We start from the raw sequence: 21,833 nt of genomic DNA, 5'->3' as shown, positions 1-21,833 counted from the left end.
GATCTTTATTATATAAAGTATGTTTGTATACATTACAATACTTTATAGGTTAATGATAGTCCTTGGATATATTCCTTATTATCATCATGACTTTAAGTGCTCTATAAGATTTGTCTAAATGGTTATGCCTTTCATCGTGCATGCCACCATGTGTTTCCTATTTTAGTATCAATGCTGAGACTTGGTAGCAAGTACATTTTCTTTCAAATGTATAGTAACTTATATTTAGTCCTGATCCACTGTTCTTATGTAATGTTGATATCCTAAAGATTAGGCTGAGCTAATTTCAAAAGCTTTTAACTTGTAGATAGGGAGAACATACAACAATATTATACTTTCCCAGCATTAAAGTAATGTGTAGTTAATAATACCTCTAATTATTTTGTTTACCCTGCTTCTTGTACCCTTTATTTTATAAGGTAGCTAACAGATACCAATCACCATATTTGAAAATGCAGAAGGGGAAGGGGGTGGGGTGGGGAATTAGATTCTATGAAATGGAAACAAAGTTTTTAGTTGAACCATAATGTTCTTAACCAATAGGAATGTTAAAACCACCATGACTTTAGATGCATCTTCATCCTTTAGCAAGTCCATTTTCACTTTTATAATTTTTGGGTTTGTTGATGAGGACATAACCAAGGGCAAGGACCATGAAGCACTTGAAGGGCCCATGACCAGAGGCAGACTTAAACAAGTCCAACACGTCATAGAGACAAGACTAGTCATTTGTATAGCTGCCATTGATGATAATTGAAGGCCTAAGTGGAGAAAGATGAAGGCCCAGAGGCAGAGGCACTACCAAGACTACTAATTATTGCTGAAGGCCCAAACTAACTTGAAGGCCCAAGTTAAATAAGTTTTTAGTTATAATTTATTTTTATTGTAATTTTGGCCCAAACTGTTTAGAAGGCCTATTTCTATTTTTATCTTTTTGTTCAGATACACTATAAGTATTTGTTTTTGTTTTCAATAGAGGGACTTTTGGCATTTGATAAAATTTGGTGAGAGTTTCTCTCTGAGTTCCTTGTTGAACCAATCTCAGACTTATCAAGGTAATCATTGTGGCGTCTACCCTGACTTATCTTCCTTCACCGGAAGTGGCGTCATCCAAACCTCCGTAGCCTGTATCAAACGATCTGCTCCTACTCAGGTTCACATCATCTGGTTTTAGAGCTTCGGCTCTTGATACAGGTTCTATCCTATCCTATCCTATTTTTTTCTTTGTAATTTGTCTAGGTTCGTGTTTTTGTCCTTGTTCTGTTATTTGCGTTCTTGTTTACATCTTGTTTCGTTCTTGTTTGCGTCTTGTGTTCTGTTATTTGCGTTCTTGTTCTTGTTCTTGTTCTTGTCACGTTCTTGTTCTTGTTTCTTGTGTCTTTCAGACTTTGTGTAAAAAAAAATCTGTTTGAGTTCTTGTTTCTTGTTCTTGTGCCTGTCATATTGTATTCTGTCTTCTGTTCATAACTTTTGTTTCAGCCTATTCGAATTCTGTTTGGGGTAAAAATTGCCTAATTGCCGAATTGCTAAATTGTCAAATTTGCCTAATGATGATTGCCTATTGAACGAATTCTAATAGCTAGACGTCTGAAAAAAAAAGAGAAAAAAAAGAGAACGAAAAGAAGAAAGAAAGAAAGAAAGAAAGAGAGAAAGAAAGAAAAAAAGGAAACAGTTGCAAAAAAAAAGTTGCAGAAATTTTGAAAAAAAAAAGAAGTGGGTGTTTGATCTTTGAACACGAAATTGAGGCATTTAGAGGTTTTTTTTTTGGAAATAAAATCGTGGAACAAATCCCTTTATCTAGATTCTCCTCTGAATTCTGAGCGTTTTGATATATAGTGGGCCTCAAACGGACAACCATAGCAAAAGTTATGAGCATTTGAAGTTTACTTGTCCTATCTGTTGTCCTATCTAATATCTTATCTGTTATCCTACCTAATATCTTATCTGTTATCCTATCTAATATCTTATTTGTTATCATATCTGTTACCCAAATTAAATCTCATCTGTTATCCAAATCCAATCTAATATATTATTATCCAAATCAAGTCCAAGTTGTTATCCCAAATCAAATCTGTTTGTGATCATTATATTGTCTTTCCTTTTATTTTATATTACCTTGTGTGTCTAATTTGGTCCATCCAGGAACTTAAGAGGAAACACGAGTGGTAAAAGACAAGAGGGAATACATTACACAAAAGCCTATTGAGAGCATTAAACACGAGTGTACTACCATCTAAGAGTTAAACACGTGAGTAGAGTGTTGTGAGGTCCTGAAACCTTAATAATTTTTATTGCACACTTTTTTTTTCCTGTTGAATTATGGCTGGAGCAGGTGGTGGTGGTGACGAGTATTATCAGTTGGACGGAGCTCAACGTCTGTTACTGGATGCGATGAATGCACAGATGCAACGTTTGTTGGACCGTACCAATGAGGAGGTCTATGGACGACTAGAAGCTTTGGAGAACCAAGCCAATCAGAATGCTAGACGAAATATAGATGGGAATAGAGGTAACAATGGCGGTAATGACGGACCGAGGCAGAACCGGGTTGAGGGAGTAAAGCTCAATGTTCCTCCCTTCAAAGGTAGAAGTGATCCAGATGCCTACCTGGACTGGGAAATGAAGACTGAGCACGTATTTGCCTGCAATGACTACACTGATGCGCAGAAAGTCAAGCTAGCAGCAACTGAATTCTCTGACTATGCCCTTGTTTGGTGGCATAAATACCAGAGAGAAATGTTGAGAGAGGAACGGTGAGAGGTAGATACATGGATTGAGATGAAAAGGGTGATGAGAAAAAGGTATGTGTCCACTAGCTATAACAGAACCATGCGACAGAGGGCCAACATCGAAGAGGACTCCGAAGACACAATGGCTCGTTTCCTGAATGGTCTAAACCCTGAAATCAAAGATGTTGTTGAATTATAAGAGTATGTGGCGTTGAATGACTTGTTACATAGGGCGCTCCGGGTTGAACAACAAATTAAAAGAAAAAGTGCAACAAGGAGGAACTCACCCAATACTTACAACCAAAACTGGGCCAACAGATCCAAGAAGGAGGGCGGTAATTTGTTCCGACCTGCAGACACATCCCCGCATGGAAAGTCAGCAGCGTCCAATGTAGGTGGAAGCAAACATAACACCTCCACTTCCTCATCCAATACTGGAACCAGAAACATAAAATGTTTCAAGTGCTTAGGCAGAGGACATATTGCTTCTGAATGTCCAACCAGGAGGACCATGATCATGAAGGCTGATGAAGAAATCACTAGTGAGTCTGAAATCAGTGAAGGAGAAGGGGAAGAAGAAGAGTATGAAGAGGAAGCTATGCAGGGTGATATGTTGATGGTGAAAAGGCTGTTGGGAAATCAAATGCAGCCACTGGATGACAATCAAAGAGAAAATATTTTCCACACCAGCTGTGTAATTAATGGTAAGTTGTGCTCTTTAATTGTTGATGGAGGAAGTTGTACCAATGTTGCAAGTTCCACATTAGTGACCAAACTGAATTTGGAAACTAAGCCCCATTCTAGACCATACAAACTTCAGTGGCTTAGTGAAGATGAAGAGGTAAAAGTGACTCAACAGGTTGAGGTGTGTCTCACCATTGGGAGATATAATGACAAGGTGCTATGTGATGTGGTCCCAATGGAAGCAACCCATGTGCTGTTAGGAAGACCGTGGCAGTATGATACCAAGGCAGTGCATGATGGCTTCACCAACAAAATCTCTTTCAAGCAAGCTGACAAGAAGATTGTTCTCAAACCGTTATCTCCTCAAGAGGTTTGTGAGGATCAGATAAAAATGAGAGAAAAGAAAAAGAGTGAGACACTTGAGAGGAAAAAGAGTGAGACACTTGAAAAGGAAAAGAGAGGAAAGAAAAAGAGTGAAACACTTGAGAGGGAAAAGAGAGAAAACAAAAAGAGTGAAACACGTGAAGGCAAACAACTTTATTTACCAACAAAAAGGGAGGTAAGGAGGGTGCTTTGTGCGAGACAACCCCTCTATTTATTGTTTTCTCAACGTCAGATGTTGCATGCTAACCCAATTGATGAATTTAAATTGCCTTCTAGTATTCAGTCTCTTCTGCAGGATTTTGATGATGTGTTTCCAGCAAGTGTACCGGATGGTTTGCCACCATTGAGGGGAATTGAGCATCACATTGATCTCATTCCAGGAGCATCCTTGCCCAATCGGCCAGTTTATAGGAGCAACCCATAAGAAACTAAGGAGATTGAAAGGCAAGTGTCCGAACTCCTGAGCAAAGGTTGGGTGAGAGATAGTATGAGTCTGTGCGTTGTACCTGTCATTCTAGTACCCAAGAAGGACGGCTCATGGAGGATGTGTTCTGATTGTAGAGCCATAAACAACATCACCATCAAGTATAGGCACCCAATCCCCAGGTTAGATGATCTTCTTGATGAACTATATGGTGCATGTGTGTTTTCTAAAATTGATTTGAAAAGTGACTATAATCAGATTAGAATCAGAGAGGGAGATGAATGGAAAACTGCCTTTAAAACAAAATATGGTTTGTATGAGTGGATGGTTATGTCATTTGGTTTGACTAATGCACCTAGTACTTTCATGAGATTGATGAACCATGTTTTAAGGGAATTTATTGGGAAATTTGTGGTGGTGTACTTTGATGATATTCTTATCTATAGCACTAGTCTTGATTTGCATGTTCAACATTTGCAATCTGTTTTAAGTGTGCTTAGGAAAGAAAAATTGTATGCCAACCTAGAAAAGAGCTCCTTTTGTACTGATCATGTGGTGTTTTTGGGTTTTGTTGTTAGTGCTGAGGGAGTACGAGTGGATGTGGAAAAGGTTAAGGCCATCCAAGAATGGCCAACACCTAAGACCCTGAGTGAGGTAAGGGGATTTCATGGTTTAGCAAGTTTCTATAGGAGATTTGTTAAGGATTTTAGTACATTGGCTGCACCTTTAACTGAAGTTGTTAAGAAGAATGTGGGTTTCAAATGGGGTAAGAAACAAGAAGAGGCCTTTGTTGCCCTCAAACATAGGTTAACTAATGCACCCATTCTTGCTATGCCTAATTTTGCAAAATCATTTGAAATTGAGTGTGATGCGTCAAATGTGGGTATTGGGGCTATTTTGTTGCAAGAGGGACATCCGATAGCTTATTTTAGTGAAAAGTTAGGAGTCGCTGCCCTTAACTATTCAACTTATGATAAGGAATTGTATGTTTTGGTTAGGGCTTTACAAACTTGGCAGCATTACCTATTATCCAAAGAGTTTGTCATCCATAGTGATCACGAGTCCTTAAAAGGCCAAGGAAAGCTTAATAAGAGGCATGCTAAGTGGGTAGAGTTTTTAGAGCAATTTACATATGTCATCAAACATAAAAAGGGGAAAGGGAATGTAGTGGCTGATGCACTGTCTAGGAGACACGCTTTACTTGCTATGCTTGAAACTAAACTGTTTGGTCTCGAGTCTTTGAAAGACATGTATGTGCATGATGTGGACTTTGCTGAAATTTTTGCTGCATGTGAAAAGTTTTCTGAAAATGGTTACTATAGGCATAATGGATTCTTGTTTAAAGCAAATAAATTGTGTGTGCCTAAGTGTTCCATTAGAGAGTTGCTTGTGAGTGAATCACATGAGGGGGGGTTGATGGGACACTTTGGGGTTCAAAAGACCTTGGAAATTCTGCAAGAGCATTTCTTTTGGCCTCATATGAGGTGTGATGTGCATAAGTTTTGTGGTCATTGCATTGTGTGTAAGCAAGCTAAATCTAAGGTTAAACCTCATGGATTGTATACTCCTTTGCCTGTTCCTGAATATCGTTGGACTGACATATCTATGGACTTTGTTTTGGGGCTGCCCAAAACCAAGAATGGAAAGGATTTTGTGTTTGTTGTTGTTGACAGGTTTTCTAAGATGGCACACTTCATCCCTTGCAAGAAAGTGGATGACACTTGTCATGTGGCTGATTTGTTTTTCAAAGAAATAGTGCGGCTTCATGGATTACCGAGGAGCACTGTCAGTGATAGGGATGCAAAATTCCTTAGTCACTTTTGGAGGACCTTGTGGGGTAAGATTGGTACTAAATTGTTGTTTTCTACTACTTGTCACCCACAAACTGATGGTCAAACTGAGGTAGTCAATAGGACTTTAGGCACACTGCTTAGGATTGTTTTAAAGAAAAATCTTAAATCTTGGGAAGCCTGTTTGCCTCATGTTGAGTTTGCTTATAATCGGGCTGTCCATAGCACAACTAATTGTTCACCATTTGAGATAGTGTATGGATTTAATCCTTTGACTCCTCTTGATTTGTTGCTTGTGCCTAACATTGCTATGTTTAAGCATAAGGATGCACAGGCTAAAGCTGAGTATATGAAGAAGTTGCATGAGCAAGTGAAGGCTCAAATTGAAAAAAAAAATGCGAGCTATGCAAGGCAAGCCAACAAAAGCAGAAAGAAAGTCGTGCTTGAACCAGGTGATTGGGTTTGGGTACACCTGAGGAAGGAGAGGTTCCCAGAACACAGGAAGTCCAAGCTTCAACCTAGAGGACACAGACCATTCCAAGTGTTGGAGAAGATCAACGACAATGTCTACAAGATTGACTTGCCTAGTGAGTATAATGTAAGTGCCATTTTCAATGTGTCTGATCTATCTCTTTTTGATGCAGATGGAGGGGCCTTGGGTTTGAGGACAAATCCTTTTCAAGAAGGAGGGAGTGATGATGACATAACCAAGGGCAAGGACCATGAAGCACTTGAAGGGCCTATGACCAGAGGCAGACTTAAACAAGCCCAACACATCATAGAGACAAGGTTGGTCATTTGTATAGCTGCCATTGATGATGATTGAAGGCCCAAGTGGAGAAAGATGAAGGCCCAGAGGCAGAGGCACTACCAAGACTACTAATTGTTGCTGAAGGCCCAAACTAACTTGAAGGCCCAAGTTAAATAAGTTTTTAGTTATAATTTATTTTTATTGTAATTTTGGCCCAAACTGTTTAGAAGGCCCATGTCTATTTTTATCTTTTTGTTCAGATACACTATAAGTATTTGTTTTTGTTTTCAATAGAGGGACTTTTGGCATTTGATAAAATTTGGTGAGAGTTTCTCTCTGAGTTCCTTGTTGAACCAATCTCAGACTTATCAAGGTAATCCTTGTGGTGTCTACCCTGACTTATCTTCCTTCACCGGAAGTGGCGTCATCCAAACCTCCGTAGCCTATATCAAACGATCCGCTCCTACTCAAGTTCACATCATTTGTGGTCATCAATGTGAAACTTTTCAGCAAGAGTTGAATTTCTATTTTTACTTTTCTCACTTACCATAACATGCACCGTTCAATATTGTTATGTTATGCCAATTGCCCGGACACTCGCTAGTAGTAGTAATTAATACTGTTATTACCACGGTGCTGCATTTATGGTTTTAGTTAAGTGGGTTTGCTTGGAGTTACTCATATAGAATGCTTACATACTGGAAATTTGACGTATGTGTTGGTGCGTCATTGATTCTAATTGTGGTTGGCATATTCACCGTGCATTTTTTGGGTCATTTGGAAAGCAATGGTTTGATTATTATATGCAAATACACTATCTACATTGAGTCATATCATATGTAGTGGAAGCACTGGATATTTATGTGTGCATATCTCATATAGGATGAATAAGTTCCTATATCTTCTCATATTTATGTGCTATGATATATAGAAATCCTTCATCATTTTGCCTCAATTTATCACTTTGGTCTTTGATTGTTATTATGAATGTGTTAATGTATAACACATGCCATAGTATTGTTTTTTTTATCAGCACATGACATAGTATTGTTGTTGCCGGCTGATTCAAAATTTGAACTATATGTACATTTTATATATACTTATTTAACTCAATATATTCTACATTCTAATTTGTACTTCAAGATGAAAACTCTACACCAGTTAGTAATTCCATCTGGTTTTAGTCCTATAATTTCTTTTCATGAATATAAGCCCCTATATTTTTTCTTATGGTTAATTATGTTTCTAGGTTTGAAAATTCTATACCAATCATTACTAATACAATGGTTTTTTTGTTGATGTGCAGGGATAGATCGTGTGAATGTCTTTTGGCTTATGTGGGGACTACTTTATTTTAATGAAGCTTTTCAAAATATATTGATGTCTTAGGTTGTATTCTGGAATTAGTAATATTCAAATTATTCTCATTTTTATATTTTTAATGACACTGATGATGATAAAATGTAAAGAAGGTACTTTATATATGCTTCCTTTTGTTTTAGTTTTTCTTGTTGGAATATTTTTTTTTTATGCTTTACTTCTAAATTTATATTGTTAAAATATAATTGGACAAGAATATATATACATTTTTAAAGCAACTATTATAAAAATATTTTTTTATTTATATGAAAATTTATATTTTTAAAATATAATTGGAGAAAAAATAAAAAAATAAAATATAATAAACTGAAATTAGTTAATTCAAACAAAGACTTCAAAAATATAAAGAATTTAAATTGGTTTATCCAAACAAGAAATTTGAAATTCAAGGAATTTAAATTGGTTCATCCAAACAATGAATTTTAAAAATCCAAGAAATTTAATTGATGCATTTTAATTTTCCTGAATTTTAAAATTCTTGAAATTTTAAAATACTCCATCCAAACAGACATTAAGGGTATTTTTGGCATTCTGAAAAATTGCTGGGTGCCCCAGCAAAAATGCTAGGTGCCCCAAGCAATTCCCCCATGTTCGGTTGGATACCCAGCCACTAATATTGGGCCATACAACCAACTACACCCAACTTCTTTCATAAGTCAGTTATTTAGCATACCCGCGCGTGTTTGATTTGCATAAAAATAAGAGACGATACAATATAATGTTCAATGTTATATCTTTTTTTTTTTTTTGCAAATTATAATATATATATATATATATATATATATATATATTATTTTAAAAAATTATTATTCAATTTCTTTTACCTCACATAAATCATTTGCAGGAATGGCAGACATACATATTCTTTATAATATAATCCATCACTTATTCCACCAAAAGAATTTATAACACTAACCTGCTACTCTAATGTAGTTTTTAACCCTAGGACGTAGTTGAGTTATATATAATAAAAATATTACATAATATTAGATTTTGTCTTTTTAAGTAAGGTTAATTTTTTTTCAACACATTATCTTTTAAAATAACTATTTTTATATGTAAATTTAAATTATATTATAAATAAAAATGTTAAAAATTAAATAATTATCATTCAAAAAGAAAGTATTTTAATAATAATTATAATGTTAAAAATATTGTATATATATTTTATAATTATACAAAATAACTACTTAAACAAAATATAATTTAGTTAAAAATAAATATTTTTTATAATTTTCATAATTTGAAAATAACAAATTAAAAATTAAAATATCATATATAATTTTAACGAAAGATAATTTTTATCATCTGAATATATTTATATTATATACTATTATTATCTTATGGGTTATCTACTAAACACTAAATATTGGATAATATTCGAGTTTATTCGGTTTTATTATCCTATCATGTTGTTATATCTTACCTCTTAGTCTATTTTATCATATTCTGTTCACGGAACGAGTCCTTATGATTCTTATTAATGAATGATGTGTATCCTTTTTTTTTTTTTTTTTATTTCACAATTTTAGTTTCTCAATTTTTTAAAATTCTAAATTTTTTAAAATTAACATTTTTTTAAAAATTCACAATTTTCGTTATATATCATCTATTGACCGTGCTACACACGCGACGAGAGCAGCACCGAACTCGTGGAATAAATCACGGCACCGTCCCACCCCACGAAACCCTAATTGTTCACACCTAAACCCTTTCCTTCACTGTTTTCTTTTTCCCCTTTTCTTTTTGTTTGTTTTTCTTCACTTCCAAGGCTCCACCTTCTCCAAATCAAAACAGAGGCTTTTTTGTTTTGTTTTCTTATTCTGCTGTTTATTTATTCTCCTTGTCGAGGAAAAGACCCACCCCATCACCCATGTAACAACAACAACAATCCATCATCATCTCCTGGGAACCTGCGATTCGAGGTTTCCGAGGTTAATCGGGTACTCCGAGAAAAAGAAGAACAAGGGTCTTTTTATTTATTTATTTTTCATTTTAAAAATTGAATTTTTGGGAGGTTGGGTATGGAAGCAGCACGAGTGGGTGTGGCGGTTGAAGGTGGGCATGGAAACAAATCAAACAATGTGAAAATGTTGCAGCAGCCGAAGAATCAGCAAGCGCAAATGGGAACCGTGTCTCAGCTTCTAGCGGGTGGATTAGCCGGTGCTTTCGCCAAGACCTGCACTGCTCCACTTGCACGCCTCACAATCCTTTTTCAGGTTTCTTTAAATTTAGTTTTTAAATATTATAATGAATGTGTTTGAATTTAGGTTTGTCTAGCATGTCATTAATGTGGAATTTGAGTTTTTGGTTTAAATGGGGTGTGATGTATTTTGGTTTTCTGGTTTAGTGGTTGGTTTCAGTCGTGGATGCAGAACTGCGTAAGCTTTAATTCAATTCGAGTCTCATTTGTTAACTAATTTAAATTCATTGTACTCTAATTCTTCTAGTATGTGTGTCACAGAAAGAAATATCATGATAAAATAGTTTTAGTTTAATTAGCATACTATGTAAGGGTAATTTTTATATAGTTTCCCGGTTTAGTCTTATTTTTTTAGTTTTACCTTCAATGACATTTAATAATCCCGGAATGTGAGTTAATTTATTTCATTGAAAAGGTTTGAGTGAATATCCATCATTCTCCTTGTTAAATTCAAACGCAGTTCTTTCAAGTAGTGTTTATCTGACTATTTTACATGCCTTGACTTTGTCAGCTGCATGGTATGCATTTTGATGTGGCGGCATTGAGCAAGCCTAGCATTTGGGGTGAGGCTTCACGTATTGTCAATGAAGAAGGATTTAGAGCATTTTGGAAAGGCAATTTGGTGACCATAGCCCATCGTCTTCCTTATTCTTCAGTGAGCTTCTATGCTTATGAACGCTACAAGAATGTAACCTCTGATGCTCTTTACATAATATGTATGTGGTTCAGGAGTTGCTGTTTATGTTTCTAAAGTTTGAATCGATTTCATTGTCTCTTTATTGTGTTACAGCTATTGCATATGCTTCTGAGGGAGAAGCATAGAGGAAATACAAGTGCAGATCACTTTGTGCACTTTGTAGGTGGTGGTTTGTCTGGCATAACGGCTGCTACGGCTACATATCCCTTGGATTTAGTGAGAACACGACTTGCAGCACAGGTATTTACCAATTGTTGTGAGTTGAGAATTTTCAGAACTCAGTTTTTGCATTAATGACTTGGTTATATTTTAATTGGCATTTATTGTTCCATTGAATTTGATCCAATTTGTAATGATTTTCTGTTTGTGATTTTATTTTTACTAAGAGTGGAGACTAACATGCTATTTTTCTTTGCAGAGAAGTTCCATGTACTACAGGGGCATCTCACATGCTTTTACTACCATTTGCAGAGACGAAGGGTTCTTGGGTCTCTACAAAGGACTTGGAGCTACATTGTTGGTATGCTCATGATGTATTTTCAATAGCTTTTATCTTCTTTATGTTGATGATCCTGCTATGTCTTACAACTGACATAACTACTTATCTTGTGTGGTACAGGGTGTTGGGCCCAATATAGCTATAAGCTTTTCAGTTTATGAGAGCCTACGTTCTTGTTGGCAATCCCGAAGGTGAATATCTGTATTTGCATTGAATTGAGAGTATTTTATGCCGAAGGTTACCTCCCCATGCTTGGTGTGTATATTTGTAAATATTCAGTCTATTTCTGTAAAATTTAGGCCGGATGATTCTACTGTCATGATCAGTCTTGCTTGTGGCAGTCTTTCAGGAGTTGCATCATCAACAGGTAAGTGCTTATGGATTGTTGCTATATCTCCAGTATCAGTTTTTCAATTCTCGGCGTTTCTTTTAAATATAATTTTAGATAATAGATTACATATCCTGTTCCAGATATGATACATGCATTTTTCTATGAGCAAATAATGTTAATTACTGATATGATTGAATAAATTTGTTTAGGATCTATTTAGTATATGATTGTTACTTTTAAGTTTTTGTAATTTTTAAAACTAAAACTACTTTTCAATTTTATAATTCTGTTATAAACTTTTGTTGTTTTCAGTTTTCAGATTTTTAATACTAAATCTTAAATCCAAGTCACACATAATTTCTTACTTCCTATTTCAATGAGCGTGATGGTAGTGGCAGCAGCAGCGGCTACTGTGGTGATGACTACGGCTATGACAACAATATCGGTGGTAACAGTAATGGTGATATTGTTCTGGTGGCAGATAGTGGTGGAGGTGGTTATGGTGGCAATGACAATAGTAATGATGGTGATGCTGGTGGTGATGGCTGCATTGACCATTGTTTGTGGTGGCGGTGGGTAAGGCAGTTGAACAGTGATGGCAGTGGTAAAAGTGGAAGTGTTGGTGATGCTGACGATTGTCTTAGGTCTTTTGGAAGAGATGGGGAAGATGAGTGTTTCGTTTTTATAACAAAATCAAAAAACAACTTTCTTTTAATTTTTAAAAATTGAGCTAAAAGTATTTACAAATGAAGTTAAAAAACAACTCAGCTCCAATCTATTCAAACACATTTTGTTTTGATATTTGCATTTGAAAACCAAAACCTTAAAACTTGCTACCACCCTAAACAGGCCCTTAGCTAATCATGATAATTACATGTGATTGGTGTAAACTCTTTTGGTGCTGATGGAAGTTGAATGCTTGGTGATTTGGATATTGTGTGTCAATCGGTGTAAGCTGACTTTCATGAACGATGAACAAGTGCCCTCATGTGAAACACATATAATGCCTTACGACTTTAAAACGAATCAGTTACATAGCAGTTAACTTATAAGAATATATAATTTTGTCAGTTATTGTCAATATAAGTTTTCCTAAGAAGTCATGTGATAGAAACTAGTTATCTTACGATCAGAGCAATTTCCTCATTTGCCGTGAATTTATTTATTCTTATACTTTGGTGTTTAATTGTTGTCTCTTGCAACATGCAGCAACATTCCCTTTGGATCTTGTAAGGCGCAGGAAGCAGTTGGAGGGTGCTGGTGGTCGAGCACGTGTCTACAATACCAGTTTGTTTGGGACATTCAAGCACATAATTCAGAATGAAGGGGTACGAGGCTTGTATAGAGGTATTTTGCCTGAGTACTACAAGGTTGTTCCAAGCCTGGGCATTGTCTTTATGACATATGAGACATTGAAGATGCTTCTATCAAGCATTCCAAGAGATTAGCATAAACTATTTTTCATCATACATGATGCTCATCACTTCTTAATCTTTGGTAGGAAATTTTGTCGTCGATTTTATTGTCGTAGTATGGGCACATTTTTGTCCGTGTATATGTAGTTATAATTTAGCGAGTGACGTCAATTATACCCATTCGAATTTTAGGTTAAAGTTATGGATGATTAGAGAAATAATTTTGTTATAGAATTTTCCACGTTTAAGAAATTATGCGGCTCATCTCCTTTAATTGAGTTAGACTTCTTTAGTTATCGATGTTAGTATTTGATTTATCTTGGTCTGTGGTGTTATGTGGGAATCTTTGTTTTGTACTATGAAGTATAGTATCCATCAGGTTAAATTTAAATTTTAGCTTTCCTTCAGAACTCTCAAAAAGGGACTAATATATTAATGTATTTTTTTTTTAATTTCTTACATATTCTTTGTAAGAGATAACTATTCTATTTGAGATATAGGACACTAAATGTGATAATTCATAATTATATAATCATGTCATTATATTAATATTAATTTAATAAAATACTGATATCATTAAGAGAAATAATACTTATATAATGAATCTTACAACAAAGAGAGAAAAGTGAGAGGATTGAATTTTTTTTGAAATATAATAAATGATATGGTAAAAAAAGATAAACACATAAAATAGTTATATAAATTATTGTAAGAATTGTTATTTTTGGATCATATTAAATTGTAATCATTATTTTATTTATTACAGTAAGACGAAAAACATACAGTAGTATATTTGTCAAAAGGAGTACAATTGTACAAATGAAATTTTCTCAAAGGGCTACAAATGAAGTTTTCTGGTATTTTTTGAATTGCATTGCCGATAGTAATAGTAAAATTCGTCTTATACCCACTCCACCAGTATATATAAAGAGCTTACTCAGTATTCAAATAAATAAAACTAAAAAATATTTTTTGATGAATTCAAAATTTTCTTTTCTTCCGTATCAATTTTATTCTCTCAAAAATATGAATATGAATGGATGACTTTTTTTTTTTGAGGGGGGAGGGGAGTTGGATCCATGAGAATTGATGGGGCTCAAACCCACCCTGCCCTCACGAGGCATGCTATAACCAATTGAACTACAATCTCAAAAAAAAGGTATGTTTAGTTGTAATCAAGGAGAAAAATAAAGGTAATGAAAATAGAAGAGAGATCACTTTTTAATTTAAATGTAATTTTGGTCTTTATTTTTAATTTTTAATCCCTTATTTTAAAATAAAAATATATAGTTTCTCTATTTTTTAAAATCCACAATTTTTATCTCTTATTTTAAAATAGAGACATTTAGTCTCTTTTGTAAAATATTTAATTTTGATCATTTCCTCAAACTAAAAGTATGAACGGTTAAAAAATTAATATTGACTATGACATATATTATATAAATTATTTAATATCACATCACTAAATTTGAATCACATTAAGTTAATTTCTTATCGATCAATACTTTTTGAATTTGATGAAAGAATCAAAATTTAATTTTTTTTTTATAAAATTGAAGAAGTAAGTGTTTCTATTTTGAAGTAAGTGTCCTATAACTGTAGAATTAAAAAAATTTATAAAAATTAAATATCTCTATTTTAAAATAAAGAAACTAAAATTATATATTTTTAAAAATAAAAAGATAAAAATTATAGTTAAGTCTAACTGTTTTTTAGCATAAGAGACATAACATGAGAAAACATTTTATTACTCAACATGTAATTTTTAATTTTATTATTCAATCTATATATTTTCTTTAAAAAAAATTGTTCTCTTTTTTTCGAAGGAGTCCCGAAAGTGAAGCCGGAAAAGTTTTATGCCAAATACAGGTGTTGGCGTGTTAGGCATTCATTTCATTCAACTTTGAACAACCATCATTATCCGTGACATGTGAGTGATCCATGTTCTGTTGGGTCCAATCCACCTATCACCCCAGAAACTGAGATCATATATTCCATTGAAAAATTCCAGCACCAAATTTTACAAATAATACAATATTTGGGATTTTGTATCGTGTGTAATCTGGTTTTCATTTAATGCAGAGAAAATTCTTGCAAAATTATGATTTTTGTGAAACAAACACTGCCACCATGACAATCTCTGCAATTCTCAAAGAAATGCGCGGAGAGAATTAAATCCTTAAACCATCTATATGATGAAAATTATAATAAATTCAGGTTGATAAATATGGACAATTTAATGAGGAACTGCACTCTGGAAATTGTTTTGAAATGTAGATGATCCTCAGCACTGCAGCATCATTCATATTGTTTAGTGATATTTTGATCTTGATCAACAAATAAGATAAATAGATTTTTAATCTGTGCCTTTTAAAATGCTCACAATAATATATTAAATATACATATTTATTAATAAAGCTTATATAAAAAATGTCACTTTAAAACTATATTTTTCTAATATCACACCCCCCCCACCCCCCCCCCCCCCCCACCAAAACACAAAAACGAAAGCAAAAGATAAGTGTAATAAAACATCCATTGGCTTTGGTTTAAATTTAAATTTTCGTTCTCTTGCAACACAGTCTGCGTTCTGCATAGGTTAACACTGATATATAATAGTCGCGGGTTCATTCTCTTGCAACACAGATTGCTTTATTTTATTGTAAACCAGTAAACAAATTGGTCCACCTATATGGTCACATTATTTGGAACTTGTCCTCAACAAATTGAGATTCTATACCTTTCAAATAAATTTCAAGCGTAACACTCAATGGTCCTAAGGTATAGAACATGCTCTAGAATATTAGATTTAGTTAATAAATATAACAGATAACATTCAAAACTGGCGGTGGCAATGCAAAACATATCAGGTGGTATCTATTCCTGGTGGAATGAAGTGTTTCGTTTCCATGAAGCTAAGCAATCTTATTAGTTGTGGCATGCAAGGTGATGCAGCCCTTCTCTGGCTCTGCTGGTTCTTCATCCGGGTGGTATCAATTCATAGTTAAGAGAATGAAAGTTCAATTATTAGCTTAAACTGAATATGACATGTGATGTTAATTAAGGATTGTATAGCTATGCTTGATCCATAATACAACCAGGGTTTTGAAAAAGGGTTAAAGTTAAGGTTTTTGGAGCTACCAAGACTGCATTGTGATCACAATTATAGCTGCTTTGGCCGCATTTATCCGTAATTTCTAATAACATCAACGATTGTGATGAAGCTGCAACTGCGATCACAATTTAAAACTGTCTGCAACACAAATTAACTTCGAAAAATTTATATTTTATTTATGTTCATTAAGGTTACAAGTTGTAACTATGAGAACCAACCTATCAAGATACTACACGCGAATGGGAACACTGTCGATTTCAATTCGCAATCAATCTTCATGATTGTATCCACGAGGATTCTTATTTGCTAATGTTCTATGATCATGCAATCATTTTAGTTATTCTCTTTTTTGAACCCTTATAAATTCTTATGATCATGCATCCACAATCCAATCCACCACAAACAAACCTTCTTTCCTTAGATTATTTGCTAGTGTTTTTTTTTTCCTCTCTCATTAGCTTAATACTTCTTGGAAAAACAAGTGTTGAGTGGGGAAGGGGTAATCTGCATCCTAAAGTTTAGAGAAATATATACTTGTATTGTAACTAGTGCTTGGGATGCAGATTACCTCTTCCTTATCACCAACCCAAACCAGTTTAATCAACTTGATAACTTCCATTGGTTCCACCACACTTTGAATTAGAACATTGTGTTATGAAGGGGTAATCTGCATCCTGAGGTTTAGAGCAATACTTTTGTTGTGTCTAATCCTTGGGATGCAGATTATCTCTTCCTTAACATTTAATTAATCATTTTAACATCTTCCACTTATTCAAGGCTTCTTGGTGGAGTTAATATTATTGAGTGAGGACAAGGTAATCTGCATCTTGAGGTTTAAAGCAACATTTTAGTTGTTTCTAGTCGTTGGGATGCAGATTATATATTCCTCATCACCAATGGAGAACGGTTCAATCAATAGAATTTGGATGTGGTTAATGTTCTTGTTATCAGTCAAAATATTTTCAGTTAGTCAAATGAATTAGGACAGAGCCTTAGCTGAAAAGAGTTTGTTATGATTTTGGATAAGATGATGAGATTCGACCATTGTGAAAGCTAATTCGGCCAATATTTGAAAATTTAGATAAAAGTTAGAAGATAAGTGCTTCAGAGTTCATGTTGTGGCTAAAATTATGGGATACCGGCTAAAATCATTGAAAATGTGAAGACCCCATCCTCTAGGAAATGGTTCTTGAAAAAATCTGAACATTGGAAGCGCATCTCATTGCTGCCTAGCAGAATTTTCATATATTAGTCGAAATTAGTTAAAAGTGAAGAGATAATATACAAACGTGCATAAACATGATCTAAGATCAGTTAGTTTAGATTTTTCAACAATAAATAGTAGTTTCTAAACGTTTGAATGGACCTTCAATAAAAACAACAAGCAATATATGCAATTATATTTTCAATTATCTTTTAGTTTCCTTGCTGATTTTATTATTTTTCTTTTAAATTTAGCCTTTGCTTTGTTTCTTCAATATTTTGTTAAGAATCACGCCAAATCAAGTGCTTTCTATAATAACTTGAGAACCCACACACAAGTCAAGAGGTAGATCAATTTTTCCTCTCGATAATCAAATTACTTGAGTCACTTTTCAAATTTTGGAATCTTATTGAAACAATCATAATCAAATCCATTTCGATTAATCGTTGAGATTTTTTTAACAACACTCGCTATTTATTGAACATTTATCAGTTTATTTGCCCAAACAAAAGAACAATCACTCACTTCCTCATTTCATGGTAATGCATTATACTAGGGCATTTTTACTAACTAGTGCATTAGTACTAATTTTAATAAATGATTAATTACACTGTATGCATTTATTTTTTAAGGAAATTATTAAAAAAAAGTAATTAATATTTTTATAATATTCTAAATGGCAAATAGTTTATGATAAAGAAATATTTCAAAAGTGACAAATAAAATGAGAGGATTAGTATAATATTTTGAATTTTACAATTACCAATATGTGGATCATACTTAGGTAGGTAGCTGCTATCGTGCTCAAGAGTAGAGACCATTGCATTATCAAATAGTGCATCTTAAAGTCTTACCACTAAATATAAACCATCCATGTATCAAGACCATAAAACATCCTTTGTTTAAGCTTGTATAGGCACTTAGGCATTATAGCGCACAGGCCAATTAGGAACAACTAATTGAGGGTTAAATTGGATATCAATCAAATTACATCAACAGCCCAAGATCCTGGCTTTTAGACCAGAAGTTCCTTCATCTCTCTTCACTAACTATATGAAGCTTCTATTTATTGCATGACCATGAACATCAGAATTTTCCACCTCCACATGTTTCTTCAACGTTCTGTCTAACAATGAACTGAAAATGTTTTCTACAAGAAAAATCAATAGTGACTCACGTGCTACAAAGCGCGAGGTTGAACTTAACAGTGGCAAATGTTTTCATGAAACAAAATGTTCTCATAAGTCAACATATGTAGCAATATCACCTCGTTGGAATGGTTTTAAATTGCGTTTTGTAATCACAGTTGCAGCCATAGTATTGTGGTTGGGTAGTCTTGGCACAAATGCAATTGTAGCCACATCAACAACATCTGTAGCAGTTGTCCACAATTTTTAATAACAAAGTTTAATTATGACAAATTTGCAATTTAAAACTATCATAAATTATTATTTAGGCGTGGATACAGTAAATGCAGGATAGTGTAAGCAAAGCTACTTGGGAATTGGGATAAATTTGATCCTAGCATCAAGCAGTGTTCAAAGAGAATATTTGATGCTACTTGAGCTTTTACTCTTGAGATGAATTGTAACAGGTTTTTGCTAGATATCTTTGAAGCGCTATTGTCTAATTAACCGAAGCTGTCTTAATTAATTCAGTGACAAAGTAGAAAGAAATGGATCTTTTCTATTATATATGTTTAATGCGAAGGAGTAATTTTGCTTTTGTTCCTTCTGTTTGTTAACTGTTGGACATTTTAGTGTAATTGATCTTTTTATTATGTTAAAATAAGAGTGCACGCTTGTTTTAATGTAATAACGAGATGTTCGGTTTAGACAAATTTTGGAAGTTACATGGAAGTTACTAAAACTTCCATCAACGGCAGTTTTTAAAAAAGAAAAAAAATTTCCATCAACCGCCAAAAACCACCTGTTCTTTGATCATAAATAATCATTCTGGTTCAGAAAGCATAACGGGTGACAAAACATACAAGACCAAAACAAAACTCTTGAATTATAATCTTCTGATTTTATCTGATTGAACAATTTTGGTTGAACCCCGAAATTTGATTCAACCTGAAAGTGTTATACACGAATTCAGATTTATCCAGTATTATCTCGATTTTCAAATTAACCAACAAAAGATTGAATCAAATTTTTCGAGATGACGAACGATAGTTCGAAGATGACAAGCAAGTTTGCAAAGTTGGACAAGTTTGAAGGGCAGGATTTCAGAAGATGGCAGAAGAAGATGCACTTTCTCTTGACAACATTGAATGTGGTGTATGTGCTGAGTACACCGATGCCGGTGTATATGGAAGACAAAACTCTGGATCAAACAAGGAAGCGTTCGAAATGGGAGAACGACGATTACATTTGTCGTGGACACATTCTGAACGGGGAGGTGAGTATTATGATCCGGTTTATTTTTAATCTACTGGAATAATACATCAAACTACAGCTCCCTATACACCACAACATAATGGTGTAACCGAAAGGAAGAATAGAACCTTGAAAGAAATGGTGAATTCCATGTTATCCTATTCGGATTTAAGTGAAGGATTTTGGGGTGAGGCTATGTTGACAGCCTGTTACTTGTTGAACCAAATTCCTAACAAAAGGAATAAGGTTACCCCATATGAACTTTGGCTAAGGCATATAGTCAAGTGTATAATGGGAAGTCTAGACACTTGGGTGTTAGACACAACATGGTTCGGGAGTTAATCATGCATGATGTGATATCAGTGGAGTTTGTGAGAACTCAACATAATTTGGCCGATCATTTAACCAAAGGGTTAAGTAGAGATCTTGTGAAAAGGTCGACTGTGAGATTAGGATTAAAGTCCATCTGAAATCTCTTATGTTAAGATACCCAATTCCCATCATATGATAATAGGTGCTGAATTCAATGTGGGGAAAGCTTAACATGTAGAGATTGGAACACATCATCGAAAGTATCCCAAAATGAATGTGTTCGGTTCTGTAAGTTAAGGAGGTTGAAGTATAACTTCTCAATGGTTCTTTTGAAAAATTGCATTTGCAGGTGCAAGAAAGAAAAGGACTACCTATATAAGCATGAAGTTTAGCCGCTTCAAGAAGCTGGGACTTGGCTTTGATATGCTTATGAAGGATAGGGACACAGGCTAGTAAACTAGTGTTGAGCAAAAGTAATGTTATAAACTATTGTGCAGATTATCTTCATGTATTCATTATGAATAGAAAAGGTTCAATCCTTAGTGACACCCTGATATTCGAATATTTGAAACGTGTAATTTGCTAAGATGAAATTCAATCGTCACGATATTTCATCTATGCAGTAGTTTGTTGTATGTTATGACTTTGGTGATTTGATCGGTAATTACACTAAAATGGGGGAGGTTTGTTGGACATTTTAGTGTAATTGATCTCTTTATTATCTTAAAATAAGAGTGCACGCTTGTTTTATTGTAATAACGAGATGTTTGGTTTAGGCAAATTTTGGAAGTTACATGGAAGTTACTAAAACTTCCATCAACGGTTGGAAGTTACATGGAAGTTACTAAAACTTCCATCAATGGCAGTTTTTAAAAAAGAAAAAAAAACTTTCATCAACCGCAAAAAACCACCTGTTCTTTGATAATAAATAATCATTCTGGTTCAGAAAGCATAATGGGTGACAAAACATACAAGATCAAAACAAAACTTTTGAATTATAATCTTCTGATTTTATCCGATTGAACAATTTTGGTTGAACTCCGAAATTTGATTCAATCTGAAAGTGTTATACACAACTTCAAATTTATCCAGTATTATCTTGATTTTCACATTAACCAACATTAACTTCTCTACGATATGCAAGATATGATAGAATCTATATCACAATCGTGACAATTCCTGTTACTTTTTAAATTAGGGAGTGGGGCCTTTCTAGAATGACGAAATGTATGCTTTCCTTTTTAACAATCTTAAGTACATCTAAAAGTATAAGCATACTTTTTCTGGTCCGAGGGCCATTTTTTTTTAGTAACCACCTTAGTTGGTTTTCCAGTGGAACTCTTTGAATTATCTTCACTAGTTTCAGCCCTTTGCATAAGTTATGAAATTAATCTCCTCCGAGACATAATCATATTTAAACCTTATTATCTCTCGCCAATAATATATTTTATGAGAATTGAATCCATGTCTTCTCCAAAAAAAGAGTTTTTATATTTAAAAAAATGTTAACATGTTTTTTCAAGACACTTGTTAA

The 21,833-nt window shown here is 34.0% G+C and overlaps 1 protein-coding gene across 2 annotated transcripts; it reads left to right on the top strand.

Moving 5' to 3' along the window:
• The first annotated feature begins 9,771 nt into the window (after positions 1–9,771).
• LOC114394632 (mitochondrial substrate carrier family protein B-like) lies at positions 9,772–13,612 on the top strand. 2 transcript variants are annotated; one of them, XM_028356281.1, is made up of 7 exons: positions 9,772–10,361; positions 10,857–11,000; positions 11,136–11,282; positions 11,461–11,562; positions 11,662–11,732; positions 11,841–11,908; positions 13,082–13,612. In XM_028356281.1, exons 1-7 carry the CDS (start codon positions 10,167–10,169, stop codon positions 13,318–13,320), a joined length of 966 nt encoding a protein of 321 aa, XP_028212082.1. In that variant the 5' UTR covers positions 9,772–10,166; the 3' UTR covers positions 13,321–13,612. The 2 variants fall into 2 exon arrangements, with proteins under 2 accessions (XP_028212082.1, XP_028212081.1); XM_028356280.1 differs by having other exon boundaries at positions 10,857–11,033.
• The last annotated feature ends 8,221 nt before the right edge of the window (positions 13,613–21,833 follow it).

This window comes from Glycine soja, chromosome 18 (assembly GCF_004193775.1).
Source record: "Glycine soja cultivar W05 chromosome 18, ASM419377v2, whole genome shotgun sequence".
Classification (NCBI taxonomy): domain Eukaryota; kingdom Viridiplantae; phylum Streptophyta; class Magnoliopsida; order Fabales; family Fabaceae; genus Glycine; species Glycine soja.
The sequence above is the reverse complement of the archived record's forward strand: the minus strand, read 5'-3'. Positions and strand labels throughout refer to the sequence as shown.

Excerpts from the sequence above, each read along its gene's own strand:
- LOC114394632 (XM_028356280.1), top strand. The coding sequence starts at position 10,167 with ATGGAAGCAGCACGAGTGGGTGTGGCGGTTGAAGGTGGGCATGGAAAC. Across the intron at positions 11,283-11,460 it reads GAACACGACTTGCAGCACAG|AGAAGTTCCATGTACTACAG; the intron begins GTATTTACCAAT and ends TTTTCTTTGCAG. Across the intron at positions 11,909-13,081 it reads AGGAGTTGCATCATCAACAG|CAACATTCCCTTTGGATCTT; the intron begins GTAAGTGCTTAT and ends TGCAACATGCAG.